We start from the raw sequence: 15,333 nt of genomic DNA, 5'->3' as shown, positions 1-15,333 counted from the left end.
TATAATAAGTAACTTAGAAATATAGTATTTATAGGGGTGCCTGAGTGGCTCAGTGGGTTGAGCCTCGGTCTTCAGCTCGAGTCATGATCTCAGGGTCCTGGGATCGAGCCACTCATCAGGCTCTCTGCTCAGCGGGAAGCCTGCTTCCTCCTCTCTCTCTGCCTGCCTCTCTGCCTACTTGTGATCTCTGTCAAATAAATAAATAAATAAATCTTTTAAAAAAAAGAAATATAATACTTATCATATAAAATAAATCAATAATTGTAAATCAATGTACAATGTAAATCTCAGTCAGCTTACCTGATAGGTTTTTAAGTCTTAATAAATAGCAATTCTAAGAGACATGCCCTAACTTACCAAACGACTCATGGTCAAAATCACTTGGTCTTTGTGCAAAATCTATGAACAAAATTTTGCCAGTTTTATTACGGTAACAATGTGTTGTAACGTTTTATTTAAAACACTGTTTCTGGGGCACCTGGGTGGCTCAGTGGGTTAAAGCCTCTGCCTTCAGTTCAGGTCATGATCTCAGGATCCTGGGATTAAGCCCTGTGTCAGGCTCTCTGCCGGGTGGGGAGCCTGCTTCCCTTCCTCTTTCTCTGCCTGCCTCCCTGCCTACGTGTGATCTCTGTCTGTTAAATAAATAAATAAATAAATAATCTTTAAAAAATAAAAAATAAACACAGTTTCCTTTTTTTTTTTAAGATTTTATTTATTTATTTGACAGACAGAGATCACACGTAGGCAGGGAGGCAGGCGGGGGGGGGGGGGAAGCAGGCTCCCTGCGTAGCAGAGAGCCCGATGCGGAGCTTGATCCCAGGACCCTGAGATCATGACCTGAGCCGAAGGCAGCGGCTTAACCCACTGAGCCAACCAGGCGCCCCTAAACACAGTTTCTATAATTAGATTAATTTGCAGTTAGTGGTTTAACTTGGCTTTAACACTTCCATTTACCCAAATATTTTTAGTGTGTGTATATATATATATCTCTGATAAATTCATTTTAGTGTACAAAGGAGCTATAGGACCTACTCTAACATAAAAATATGAAAGAAAAGGAAAATTTTATAATATAAGTTTCTAAATAATGGAAGAAGTAGAAATGAAGAAAACCAAAAAAATAAAGAAGTAACTTCTTTCACCCACTGAAATAGTCCTGAAAAAAATAGTACTATCATGTAGCCATTAATTACCTAAAAGGCTACAAATGATATTCTTCATTTATAGGAACTTAATTTTTTTGATATACAAAATACAGCATGGAAAGTAATAAATAAGACATTTTGATTAATAGGCTAAAGCTGGAGGGATCTTCTTCAGAGACTACAGTGGGTCAAAGAATAGCTATCTAAAAGAAATGGTTAGTAGAAATACAGTTTAAGCCCCACACAAAATTAAAATGTGCTCAATGCAGATTAAGTGTATCATGAAATTTATTGAAAAGCAGTTGCATTTAACTTTACTTAAATAAATCTCCTTGAATTTTCTGCAGAGTATCCATTTTGCAAGGAAAAAAATTAGTAGATTGCCTTCATACAAGTCAAAAAAACAAAAGTTTCAAAACTCAGAAAAGAACTCTGTTTGTTAAGTGTCTGACTTTGGCTCAGGTCATGATCCCAGGGTCCTGGGATGAGCCCGAGTAGGGGTGGTGGTGGGCGGGAGGGCGGGGGAAGTCCCGGCTCAGAGGGTAGTCTGCAGCTCTCTCCCTCCGCCCCTCTCCCCACCCATGCTTGCAACTGCTCCCACTCTCTCAAATAAATAAATAAATAATCTTAAAAAAAAAAATGCACAAGAGAATTACCTTTAACACTAGAGTTACTCAGTCCTACTGGAATCTTTAACTGTATAGGACCGTAGACCTCACCTATTCTAAATGGTCATTTTGGAAACAATGGATCAGAAATATAAAGAGGTCTAAGCAGCTTATGTAAGGTCCCACAACCACCTAGAGGCAAAGCTAGCACTAGAATACAGACCTTCTGACCATGAGGTTAATTATATTCTCTATACCACCTCCAACTGCCTATCCCCCAATTCTGAGGATAGTCCCTGATAGGATTTCTTCTTCACACACTGATCAAAGCCTAGAAAGCTTTTGTTTTATGCAAACAGACCCCCTCCCTTCTGACCTTCTCCTGCAAGGTTACTAAAGGGAACAGACAGACCTCACTTCCTACATGCTTCACAGAACTCTGATGCTTTCTGATAATTCAGAACACATCCCAACAGAGTTCCAAGGTTCAGAAGTCCTGTCTTCTGACCCTTTTCTTTCTATATAACCCTAAGAGACATGGCAAGACCAAGGGAAAGAGCCACAGAACAAAGACCACTTAAAAGTGGCAGAGGGAGGTGCGCCTGGGTGGCTCAGTCGTTAAGCATCTGCCTTCGGCTCAGGTCATAATCCCAGGACCCTGGGATCAAGCCCCGCATTGGGCTCCCAGCTCAGCCTGAGGCCTACTTCTCCCTCTCCTGTCCCCCTGCTTGTGGTCCCTTCTCTTGCTATGTTTCTCACTGTCAAATAAATAAATAAATAAAATCTTTTAAAAAAACAAAACCAAAAAACAGTGGCACAGGGAAGGAGGAAAATGGATTAGAGAGGAGGAAGGGCAAAAACAGAAAATAAAAGGTATAGAGAAAACTTGTACCTTTTCTCTGTAATAAAAGAAATAAAAACAATAAAACAAAATAAAAAGTGATAAAAACACCAACTACTAATTATCCCCATTACTTTGTGTAATGTGTAGATGTAGAAAAAGACCAAGGGAGGTAAAGATCCTAATATCTTAAAAATGTGAGAAACTCAAAAGACAGAGAAAGCGTTGGGGCGCCTGGGTGGCTCAGTGGGATAAGCCTCTGCCTTCAGCTCAGGTCATGATCTCAGGGTCCCAGGATCGAGCCCCACATCGGGCGCTCTGCTCAGCGGGGAGCCTGCTTCCTCCTCTCTCTCTGCCTGCTTCTCTGCCTACTTGTGATTTCTCTGTCAAATAAATAAATAAAATCTTAAGAAAAAAAAAGAATTTATTATTTAAAAAAAAAAAAAAAGACAGAGAAGGCGTGTGCTGGAAAGGTATCTATGAAGTTTCCTGGAAATTACACTGGGCTTGAACATTGTACAACATGCAGATGTAGAAAAAGACCAAGGGAGGTAAAGTTCCTGATTTCCCAAAGAAGTGAGAAACTCAAAAGACAGAGAAGGCGTGCGCTGGAAAGGTATCTGTGAAGATTCTTGGAAATTACACTGGACTGGAAAAATGGGGGAAAGGAGGTGAACAAGGGAAAAGAAGACTGGAAAGTTGGTAGAACCATTAATGGGAATAGGCAAGAGGAGAAACGTATTTTGGAGGAAGGACAGAAATGCTGGACCTCAAGGGCTTAGGAAACCTGTTAGGATCACTAGGCAGTTTAAAACATTCCCCGGAGGCTAGTAATCAGAGTAGAAAAAGTGGCTGAAAACTTGCAGAGTGAACCAGAACCCTAGAGGGCAAAAAGATAAGGGCCTTGTGAAAAGGGCATGGAATCAGTAGTAAGTCCTGCTTCAGGGATTTTGTAAGGGGAATGTGCACCTTCATTACAGGAGTCAAGACTGGTAAGCCCTAGTAGTACCCACTGCACACACCTTTCAGCTATCTCCCCTCCTCTCTTTATCTCTGCCTACTTGCAGTCTCCTCTGGGTTGTTTCTTTCCTATCTCCTCAAAGCACACAGGACACTCCCAGGCGTGAACAGTAAGTTGATTTTTCTTGCTGATTTTTCTCAAGAAAATGCAGGTAAGCTGCAAACCAAGCTGAAAGGACAAAGAAAATACTAAATATACATACCACCCTCAGAGTTTACAAAGTAGCTCAAAATACAAATTAAGGCAGGTGGCTATAGCTGGTAGTAATACCTCTCGCAGGAGAACCGTGGCCACAGCACGGCAAGGGCAACCTAGCAACAACCAAGAATGGTGCCTGCTTCGAAGACAAGTTTAGGCAAGGTGTCAGGCGCAGCCCGATGGGGTTGGAAAGGGGCTACATCCAGAGATTAACTGAATCAATATGGAGGACAAATGGGAACCATGTTTTTCAGTGGTAGAGAAGGAAGATAGAAGGACAAAGTTCAAATGAACTTTGAGGTACTGTATTTGAACTGGAGCTATCATTGCAAATCCATGGCTTATAATACATCTAAATACGGAGGTAAATATAAATGTAGAGGAACACACACACACACACACACACACAAACTTCCTAGCTCTAGCCCCAAGATCTAAAAGTAGTAACACTGCAACAGCAATAAGCACTTCTGGCACTCTCGCTCTCTACCTTGCTCTCTTTCTACCACCCTCCTCAAAGAAATGACTGACTCCAGGGCTGAGGCAGAGGAAGGATAAACTGAACCTAAAACATTGTGCAGCCCTAGAAAGAAAGAAAGTGAACAAAGAATGAAAGGGACAAATCAAAAAAGACAAACTGCTCAAAGGGTTCCATTGGCCAATTTAGGCCAATCTGATCATCAAAATGAATAATGACATTAATAAATTGAATAAAATAGAAATCCATGAGTAAATAAATAGGGGAAAGCTTATCCTTACAGAAAAATGCCAATAAATGCAGAAGGAATGACGGAGTTAGAAAAAAAATTACCACTTGGCAACCATCATAGCAATAATTCTGGTAATAATCATCAATGCATGTTAAAACTAGAAGGTGAAGGTGGGATGAGGAATGAGTTATTTTTTATAATCTTAATGTGTCTCCACACAGGACATTTGTTGATGATAAAGGGAAAAACAAATTTACAATGGAGAAATCTGGCAGATATTCCATTAATCAAGTGATTAATGTAAATACCAGTAAGGGGACAAATTTTATGTTGTTTGCCATTTGATAGGATGCAATGAGAAGAACTAAGTATCACTTCTATGATATTCCTGCCAAATTTGCATAACTTGGGTTTCATGAAGAAACATCACACTACTAACTCAGTATTACGCTGCTAATTGTTAAATAACTAGCTCTCCAGAGGTAAAAAGTCCTTCCTTGTCTGTGGTGTTCCCTGATTTCCATGGTGTAAATAACCCCACCATGGCCAATTTCAACTACCAACTGATAATGTGGACCTAGGAGTTGGGAAGAGATAGCACGTTCCAGACTCACAAGTCACTAGGGAATCTGATCCTGACCAGGGGCATAAACCCAAATTAAGGGACTTTGTGCAAAAATGTGAAAACCATATAATTGAGTAAAGGCTGATTCTGCTCCAGAATGAAGGAGACTAGAGAGACATGACCACTATATGCAGCGCATGATCCCAGATTAGAGCTTCTGGAGAAGGAACAAGGCTATTAATAGGGACAATCAGCAGAATTTAAATGGGGTCTCTGAGTGAAAGACATGTGGGAGTTCTCTGCACTGCTCTCTCAACTTTTCTGTAAGTTTGAAATTATTTAAAAATAAAATCGTATCTTCTCTAAAGTACAACTGATTTGTACCCGATTGGGACATTCTAGATTTGAGCATAGGGAAAATGCTGAAAGGACAAAGAGCTGGGAGAGCTAAATTCCAATTAATGTAGGTAAAGAGGGTTAAAGCCCATGACTGCTCTGGGTGGTGTCTAGTGCTGCTTCGCTCATAGTGACATTAACAGCTGAAATGAAGAACCTCACAGAACAATATTTATTTCTCAAAAGGAACATAGGTTACCAAGACTCAGATGTTTAATTACCCATTCCCTTGTTTTAGAGCATAAAGATACTAGGGAAAGGCAGTGGGACTGAGAGATTTACTTAAAATACTAATATTGTAAAATTCTAATTAGACTATTTTTTAAAGGGAAGCTACTTTGTTTAAATCAACTTTTAAAAATGTACAAAAGTAAAGTAAAGCAAGGTGAAGAGCATTTTGGTTTTAAAGTAAGCATATACTTCTAAATCATCATTCTCTACCAAAAATAAAAAACAGGGAAGAGGGCGCCTGGGTGGCTCAGTCAGACATCCATCCTGAGCTCTTAAATTTCAGCTCAGGTCTTGATCTCAGGGTCATGAGTTCAAGCCCTGTACTGGGCTGTTTTAAAAAATAAATGAAATAAAACTAAATTAAAAACAGGGTAGAGAGAAGCTAGTATCAGGAATTAAAATACTGCAGTGTAGAAAAAAATGGTACTTCTTAGTATTATCCACAAAAAAATCTACCTTTTGACAGCTACACTGAATGCATGTAATACACTCATTTAGTAAAAGCAGAATTAACAATTTTTGCTTAGATCAACCCAAACACCATGAGTCACAGGCATGTGGGCAGTGAGTACTGCCTTGAAAACAGGAGATATACAAATCTACAGTGATCTTACTTATTCTGTGATAGAAGAAGTATTTCCTGCATTGGATTTTGAACAAAAAGCATTTGCAAAGAAACAATGTGCAATTCCACTACCATGGTTAAGGCTTGCCATGTTTTATAACTTCAGAGCTAATTCTATAACTCGCCTACTGCCTTAATCTTTGGCATGACCAAGAATTTTCTTTAAAGTATTATGCTTGCCATTCAGGAAGGATAGCTCTATGTCGCAAATACACATAGGAGGAAATGACTTTTAGAAACTTAAATAGTCTAATTAGTGTAGTTCCTTTGTGAGATGGATGATGATTTTGGTCTTGTCTGAAAAAAGGCAAATAAATGTACAACCTGCACCATAAATAAATCATAAAGCTGGATGTGTTTTTCAACATTGAAAACTTTAACTGAAGAGTTAATATAACTTTTAAAGAATTTACTAGCTTGTGAAATCTCAAATGTATTGTATCAAACAAGAAAACCAGTATGTTTCTATTTGAGAAACCTCATCAGGGAAAGAAGCTGAGAGTATTTATTGGTGCTCTAGAAAATACTCAGGGGTATATCAATAGAGCCAACTGAAGATCATCCTTCTAGTACTAAAGGACATTAGAGAGTGGTTATGGGGAAAGTTAACAGTAGCAAATAACTCTTGTTCTAAAACATGGTATGAAATTTCTAGTCCTGCTCTCACTTCTATAAGAGAGCGGGGGGGGGGGGGGCTAGAGTAACAGAATGCATACCATCTCAGTTATAAGAAAACGACACAGGAGCCTACATATTACCATCACATCTGTGTGCAGCTATGCATACACCTTGAAGATATGCTAACAAAGACTTTCAAAGACTTATGGGTTTGTATGTTTCCCTATGTATCCTCTACAACAGCTAAGTTTGAGAGATATGCAACAAATTATGTATTATGTACCAGATTTATGTATGGTACCCGTAACTGTTCTAGAACTAGTCCAATTCTAAAACAGAGTGGCTACAGCAACATTAATGAGTTATCTAGTTGTGGCATAAGTTATTTTTAAAAATCTGGGATATACGGACATTTACAAAGTCTTCATCCTTGTCTATGGGAGACAGACTCACCTAGTTTACTGTTTAAATGACTGAACTATTTAAACAGCAGTCACTAAAAACCAAATTTTTAATCCCTGTACCAAAAATTTATGGTGGGACTACATACCACTCTTACTTACATTATATAGTATACTCCATTATGGGAAGAAAGCCAATTTATTAAATCTTTAACTTTCATTTAATTGTTAAATACATTCAATATGGAGGTTAAGTGGGACAGCAATATTTAAGGTAGGTCAGTCAGGGGGCACCTGGGTGGCACAGCTGGTTAAGTGTCCGACTCTTGGTTTCCGCTCAGGTCATGATCTTAGGGTTATGGGATCTAGCCCAGTGCTGGGTTCTGCACTCAGCACAGAGTCCGCTTAAGTGAGATTCTCTCTCCCTCTACCCCTCCACTCCCCCTCACAACAAATAAATCTTTTAAAAACAAACTCCCCCCAACCCCCAAATACCCGCCAGTCTTTTTAAAATAATAATAATAATAAAGGCTAGGTCAGTTAGGCATGTGAGTTAACATGTGGCCTGGTTTTACTCTGGCATCTGTCTCTAATCTGCCAAGTCAATTTATATTGACTGTTTTTCAGTGATATTGTGATGGTGAAATTAATCCTAAAGGACATGCAAAAAAACCAGTATCTGAATTCCGAAATAGGTATTATGCTGAAGAGATATACTATCTAGATATAATTCTTCCTACTCAATCTTTTTAGTAGATATTATAATTGTGCTAATTTGAGACTATAATTCTTTAAAACTAAAGTACTAAATACTTAGGATATATGGTTGATTTCTACATCTTTGTAAATTGATATTTTCTTTGGCTTTGTTTTCTTAGTTTCATAGAGTTCTTTTACATAAATACTATTTTTTTTCAAATGAGAAACATGTCTTGTTTAAAAAAATAGTTTTATCTTAAGAATGAAATGTACTTAGAAATTATAAATAGAGCCTTTCCAACTTATAAACACAGGATGTAAAAATAGTAGTTTTCTTCCTAACATCTAGAAAACCAAAAGACACTATACACAAAGCTTAGACATCTGAGGGGCTATACATTTATTTTTGCATGGGTGATGCTAATTCAGATACCTTAATGGAAGTATCCAGCTTTTCAATTTATTATCACCAGAAACAATTTTAAGTCTCAGCTGATCTTGCAGTTTAAGGCCTCTCTAACTTATCCAAACTTGAAAGAACAAGACATCATCAAGATTTCAGAACTCGATTTAGAACTTCCAAAATTAACATTTTTCTTAAGATCTTTTTGTACCTAATATTTAAAACATTCTCATTCATATGCTAGCAAACCAGTTCCAAATGAAACAGCTGAAAATAGTACAACTTTAAAAACATTTAGATTATAAAGTTGTCACTTTAAAGAGAATAAATCCAAAGGGATTTAGCCATTACATTATCAATGACTGGTAGTCAAGGTCATTCTACAGCCCAAAGGAAGAAAATTGAAGTGTGAATCTCATTTGACTAAAGAAACACAGCAGAAATCCAAAGGCACTAAAACCTACTGATCTAGGGGCATTTTGAATGCTATGTAACAGAAGACAACCAAAACAACTAAATGATTCCCCAAAGCAAAACACAGTCACTGTGCTATTTATTTTATAACTGCTCATCTCATCAGAAAGTCTTGCGATATGTGTGTAAGACACTGATTTTGCAGAGATAAAATTATCATATCCTACTGTCAGAAAAGAGAGCTATTTATTAAAAGAAAAAAAACAATGCAATTCAAATTCAGAACAAAATACAACAAAATAAAACGTAAATCTTTTCTGGATGAAGAAGAGGTGGTTGGAATAGTCAAGGGATCCAATTTAATGCCACGTTATTTCAAACTATTAGGTTTTTGTGCAATTTCCCTCAAAATTACAAGCAATGAAAATACCCCAGGATACAACTGCTTAATTTTCCAATATAAGACAAACTTGATCATAAAAGCACAATCACAAAGGGATGAAATAATTATATTAGGAGAGGAGTTAGTAAAAGTGTTCAAAATAGTTATGTGCAGTATCCCTTTTCTTGACTTATTAACTTAGCAACTTTTATTGTTATACTTGGTTTTACTCCGTATACTCAGTAGTTTGATCATACCATCTTAACATTTTTTACATTTATTACATGTCTATGTAAACTAATAAAATAACTCTGAAATGTTCTGAATTAACTTTTCAAAATAATAATACAAGACTGAGTTAGGTTTATTTTTGCAGTTTGCCATAATTACATTTTCCTATTTGGTAAATGTTTACTGTGATACAAACTATACAAAAAGCCCAATTTGACCACAGTGCCGATAAAAACAGAATAATTTAATAGAAGTAAGGTGGTACTTGAGAAATCACATAATAAATAAAAATCAAGAAATCCCAACTAGATATACTTTGATGTATATACACTCATGCTCACACAGGTATATTTACACAGATTCCAAGGTAAACTTTATGGTCTCTATTATTCCATTATCTATATATAGCATTATAATTTATCAAAACAAAATCCATAATGGGAATATCATAGCTAAAGTCATTAATATTATATTACCTAAGACTGAAGTGCCAGAAAAGGGACAGTGCATCTCTACGCCATATAAAGCCTTGAATAAATACAAACCCTGATAAAAAGAAAGCGGCGTGCCAGAGATCTCTGAAGACAGTGCCCACGCTGTAAGAGGTGCTGGTACTGTGGCTCTGAGCTGCTCCCTCCTGTGTGTTATCTGTGGTGCTAGAACCATCTCCTTCCCTATGGACTTCCAAATGGGCTGCTTTTCTTAATTTCCTTGATCAGAAGAGATTAAGAGCAGAAGGTGGCTTTAAAATGTTAACAACCACTCTGTTGGTAGCACATTCAAAATTATGACCAAATATAAAGACAGGAACTTTAATACACAATAAAATTCAGTTATTAACGGGAGAAAAGTTAACGTCAACATTAAGGTACATATTCAAGAGCAACTTCTATAAATGTTGGGTTATTGTTCCTTGTTCACACTGACAGGTGAGTGAACATTAGGTTGTAACGATATCATTGGACAGATTTTTACAAAGCATTTCTTCCCTATTTGAATGCCACTTATCTGCAGAAGAAGAAAGAAAAAAATTTAGACAGAGAGAATTACAATCTAACTGATCAACAATGCTATTTATCTAGTGTCGGTATTATCTTTTGACAAGGAGAAGGGCTTAAATCTCAACATCCCCAAACTGCAAATGTCGCAATCTCTTAGCAACCATATTCAAAGGAGGAATTGCTCCAAAAGACCCTTAAACAGAACTCCATTGTGCTGAGTGGCCAGAGAGACTTGCTACGCTTACTTAATCAAGAGACAATATTAAACAACTTCGAATAGTATTTAATAAACAGAATTTAGCTGAATTTTTTTCCTGGCTATTGATTTTGCTGAAGTATCTTATAAGTACAAGATTTTGTAAATAGAGGGAATTATCAGCAATTCCAGCTAATATATTCCCTACAATATCAAGTGCCTTGGAAATGAGCTTTAGGAAAGAAAACAAAAACAGGTATGTGGTCTCATAATGGCCTTGAAGCAAACACATAAACTAAATCATTTGGTAGCTAAGCTTCCTGGTCTATTTAATGGAAGAGTGGCTTTATAAGATAACATTTTATTCGAGTCAAGAACAATCCTAGATTCAAATTACACAAATCCACACAAAGGCTGCTTTTAAAAGAGTACCTTCTTCTTTTACCCCCTGCACTGAGAGGGGGTTTTGGTGTTCTTGTTGACACAATCTGGCAGTGCACAGTTCCCAGGAGCAGCATCAGCCATACTGGCCCAATCACTTCCGTCAGAGGTATGCTATGTGGGCTAGAAGCGGAACAGAATAACACTATTGCAGCAACTACAAAGAGGGAAAGAAAATATGTTTAATTATAGATCTGACAGTCACCTCTTCAAAACGTTAAAAACTGTATTAACATTGCTTCTTCCAGATTATTTTTCTAACTTTAAATTAGTTAAAAACATCACTGCAGACAAGCTCTTTCAGACTATTTTTTTGTTTGCCACTAGCTAACCACAGTATTCGGCAATAAACTCCTGGAACAAGATAACATCCAACACAGTCTCTAAAGCACACATTTTTATGCTGCAATGAAAACCAGCTGCATATGAATCCAAGGGCATTCCTGATAAGATCACAGACAATCAAAAGAAACACTAACCTCAAGTGCACGTAATTGCTTTGTTTTACAAACAAGGAAATCTATGATAGGTGTATAATAAGGCTATAAAGAGCTTCTTTTCAAATAGAGACTTATCTGCTCAGAAATAACAACATAAATTTACTTGGGTAAATTCTTCAGGGAAACGAGTAAACACTCACCAATGCTAAGACTGCCACATGAAGAAGAGATCTTGTTTTTGCTTGCTTAGCATCTTCTATACTTTACAGACCGACCTTACGTCTATCTTTTGGGAGCCTGCCTCCTTTATCTGTCAATCAAATCGTCTTATTTCTCCCACTTTAGGGACAGATGTGTTATCTAGTCTTACCAGGGTCTTAATTGTGGGCACAGGAATTAATAATGAGATGGGCATGTAACCTTAGCAGGACCAATCAGAATCTTTTTCACGGATTAATAGAGGTAGATAGAAAGGCCTTTCTCCCACATCACAAACAGTAAGGACTAAGGAAATATGAAATTGCCAGGGGCCACATCAGCCACCTCCTTAAGAGAGATGAGACCAGCACAATGAGAATAAAATCACCAGTATAAAAAGTGAAGATATCATGTGAGCCGCTAGATCCAGAAATGCTTGAACACAGGGCCTATGAGATCCTAATTCTGTTTCAGCATAATTGGAGAATTTGAAAATTAGATTTTTGTGCACTTTGTTAGCTGTGATTATTGTAATGTGCTTATGTAAGGTGCATATTTTGAAGAGATGCATGTCGATGTATTCAGGAGTAAAACATCATGATCTATATAATTTACTTTAACAAACTATATTAAGTACATATTCTAAAATATAATGATTTAATTAAAAAGATGGGCATATGCTATTTAGAATGACTATGTAACATGTAAATCAGGACTCTTTTGAGAGTGAAAGGAGAGTTGTTAATAAAAGCACAAGGACAACACAAGTAGATTTGGACACTTGGACAGCCCCAAGCAAACTGAATAAATAGCTATCCCAGTTATTGTTTTTATAGTAGTCTATCTAGTTTTCTGGGTTTTTGGAAAATTTTTATGATCAGCGGCATAAACAAAAACAACACTTTTTACAAAAGCTAGCTTGCATTTGTTTTTTTTTTTAATTTTATTTATTTATTTGACAGAGAGAGAGATCACAAGTAGGCAGAGAAGCAGGCAGAGAGAGAGGGAGAAGCAGGCTCCCCGCTGAGCAGAAAGGCCACATGTGGGGCTCAATCCCAGGACCCCAGATCATGACCCGAGCTGAAGGCAGAGACCCATCCCACTGAGCCACCCAGGCACCCCTTGCATTTGGTTTCTGCCACCTGCAACTGAAAGGATCCTGGTCTACCATACCAAGATATAAGCTTCAAATACCAGTTCATCTCCTCACATGTGTTAAAAGGTATCATAAACACAACTACTCAGCTTTATGTTCTCCTGAATAATAAGTTCCTTTACAAAGAAAAAAAAAAAGACTTAAATTTCTTAAAATGCCAATCATCTTTATGAATTACCCAGGAATGTAACTCAAAAATCTCTGCTTGTTCTGTAATAAGAGTCCAGAATTTTGAAAACTCTAGTCTTTGCTGTTTTTAATATGAACTCTGATGTGACCTTTGTTAAATCCCTTTACCTTTTTGAGCCTTGGTTTATTTTTTTTGTACAATAAAATAGGATGTAGGTACTATAAATTCATGTGAGGTGATACATACAAAACACTTTGGGGGCACCTGTGTCGCTCAGAGGGTTAAAGCCTCTGCCTTTGGCTGAGGTCACGATCCCAGAATCCTGGGATCGAGACCCACATCAGGCTCTTCTGCTCAGCGGGGAGCCTGCTTCCACCTCTCTCTCTCTCTCTCTTTCTCTACCTGCCTCTCTGCCTACTATGATCTGTATCTATCAAATAAATAAAATCTTTAAAAAAAAAAGCTTCTTACAGAAGTGAATGTGTACTTAACACTGGCAAATAGTACTTTTACTTGCTATCATTAACTTAACTACCTTTAAAAAGAAGGGGGATGCAAATGCAACTTAAGAGGTTCAGAGTTTCAGGGCATCTTGGTGGCTCAGTGGGTTAAGCGTCTGCCTTTGGCTCAGGTCATGATCCCAAGGTCCTGGTTTCAAACCCCAGATTTTCTCCGTCTCCCTCAGCTGCTCCCCCTACTTGTGTTCTTTCTCTGTCAAATAAATGAATAAAATCTTAAAAAGAAAAAAAAAAAAAAAGGAAAAAGAAAGAAAGGTTCAAAGTTTCCTGGGGCGCCTGGATGGACCCAGTGGGTTAAGCCCTTCACTCTTGGTTTCAGCTCAGGTCATGATCCCTGGGTTCTGGGATCAAGCCCGGCATTGGGCTCCATGCTCAGCAAGGAGTCTGACATTCTCTCTCTTTCTCTCCCTCTACCCCTCCCCCCACAACTCTCCCTCTCAAATAAATACATAAATATTAAAAAGAAAAAAAAAAAAGAGAGGTTGAGTTTTGGGCACAGACAAGAACATCTTTAAAAACTTTAGATTTTGTATAACCTCTTTCTCGTTATTTATCTGTATTCTTTCAGCCCTATCAACACCATCCTCTGGTGGGGCTGGGAACCAACAAACCATATTTTGTATCTTAATAGGAAGTTGTTATATTCTATAAAATTCTGCCACATGAAGAAGAGATCTTGTTTTTGCTTGCTCAGCATCCTTTATACTTTACAGACCGACCTTACGTCTCTCTATCTTTTGGGAGCCTGCCTCCTTTATCTGCATCAGGAAAAGCTGGGGGCAAGGGAGCAACTTTATCCCCCCCCCTTTTTTTTCCTGGTTGTGCCTGTATCCATATCCCTTCTATGGCCTCAGTTCCTAAGACAGTGGTTCTGGTATAACCTCCAACCTGTTGTTCCCCTTTAAGTGAAGGGTTACGAAGAAATCATTCACTTCTCTTATATACTGTTAAGTTATACTTTTTGATCATTTAATGAAGTCCAATGAACTAGACAGAACTACTGAAGATTTTTGGTGGGCAGTACTTCTACAGATTCCTCTAAGAACTCAACTAAGACAAAATGTTTTATTAGGCATGAAAGTTCCAAGGCAGGATTTCACATACTGGTCAAGCAGAACTCTAGGGATAATCATTAGAAATATAAGATATCTAAAGTTTAATTTTTAGGTCAATCTTTGAGATTTAGTGGCAGATGTTAGGCACTGGGAATAGTAAGACAAATAAGACCACAGTCTCTGCTCACTGCCTCTCCTCAATTTAGAAGAAAAGAGGGACACATAAAGAAACAAAATACCTATAATAGACTGAATTACGCCCCCCACCCTATTCATACGTTGATGCCCTACAGTGTCTATATGGATGTAGTAAAGGTTGAATGAAGTCCTAAGGATGGAGCCTTAGTCCAATAGGGCCATTGTCCTTTTAAGGCAAAGAGATACCAGAGATCTTGCTCTGCTCACACACAGCGGAAAGACCATGTGAGGACACAGTGAGCAGGCCGCCATCCACAAGTCAGTAAGAGAGACCTCACCAGACACCAATCCGATGCCACCCTGATCTCAGACTTCCAGACTCTAGAACTGTAAGAAAATAAATCTCTGCTGCTTAAGCCACACAGTCTATGGTATTTTGTTAGGGCAGCCCAAGCAGACTAATACAATACCTATGAAGAGTGCTATATATTGGGAGGGTGGATAGGAAAGGATTCTCAAAGAAGGTGGCACCTGATGCCTAGTCTAACTGAGAAAACAAGTAGATGCAGATT

General features: G+C 37.8%; 1 protein-coding gene across 4 annotated transcripts in view; it reads right to left on the bottom strand.

The window, feature by feature from the left end:
• Positions 1 to 15,333, bottom strand: part of PHTF2 (putative homeodomain transcription factor 2) — a 118,781-nt gene that overhangs the window by 30,326 nt on the left and 73,122 nt on the right. For all 4 annotated transcript variants that reach the window (XM_004739606.3, XM_004739607.3, XM_013060591.2 and 1 more), the window contains exons 6-7: positions 11,118 to 11,283; positions 10,034 to 10,198 (exon numbers count right to left, since the gene is read on the bottom strand). In XM_004739606.3, the coding sequence (XP_004739663.1) occupies positions 10,034 to 10,198; positions 11,118 to 11,283 (331 nt within the window). The remainder of the gene's footprint in view (positions 1 to 10,033; positions 10,199 to 11,117; positions 11,284 to 15,333) is intronic.

The sequence above is a fragment of the Mustela putorius genome, unplaced genomic scaffold (genome assembly GCF_011764305.1).
Source record: "Mustela putorius furo isolate JIRA1106 unplaced genomic scaffold, ASM1176430v1.1 tig00003845_pilon_pilon_pilon, whole genome shotgun sequence".
NCBI lineage: Eukaryota > Metazoa > Chordata > Mammalia > Carnivora > Mustelidae > Mustela > Mustela putorius.
The sequence above is the reverse complement of the archived record's forward strand: the minus strand, read 5'-3'. Positions and strand labels throughout refer to the sequence as shown.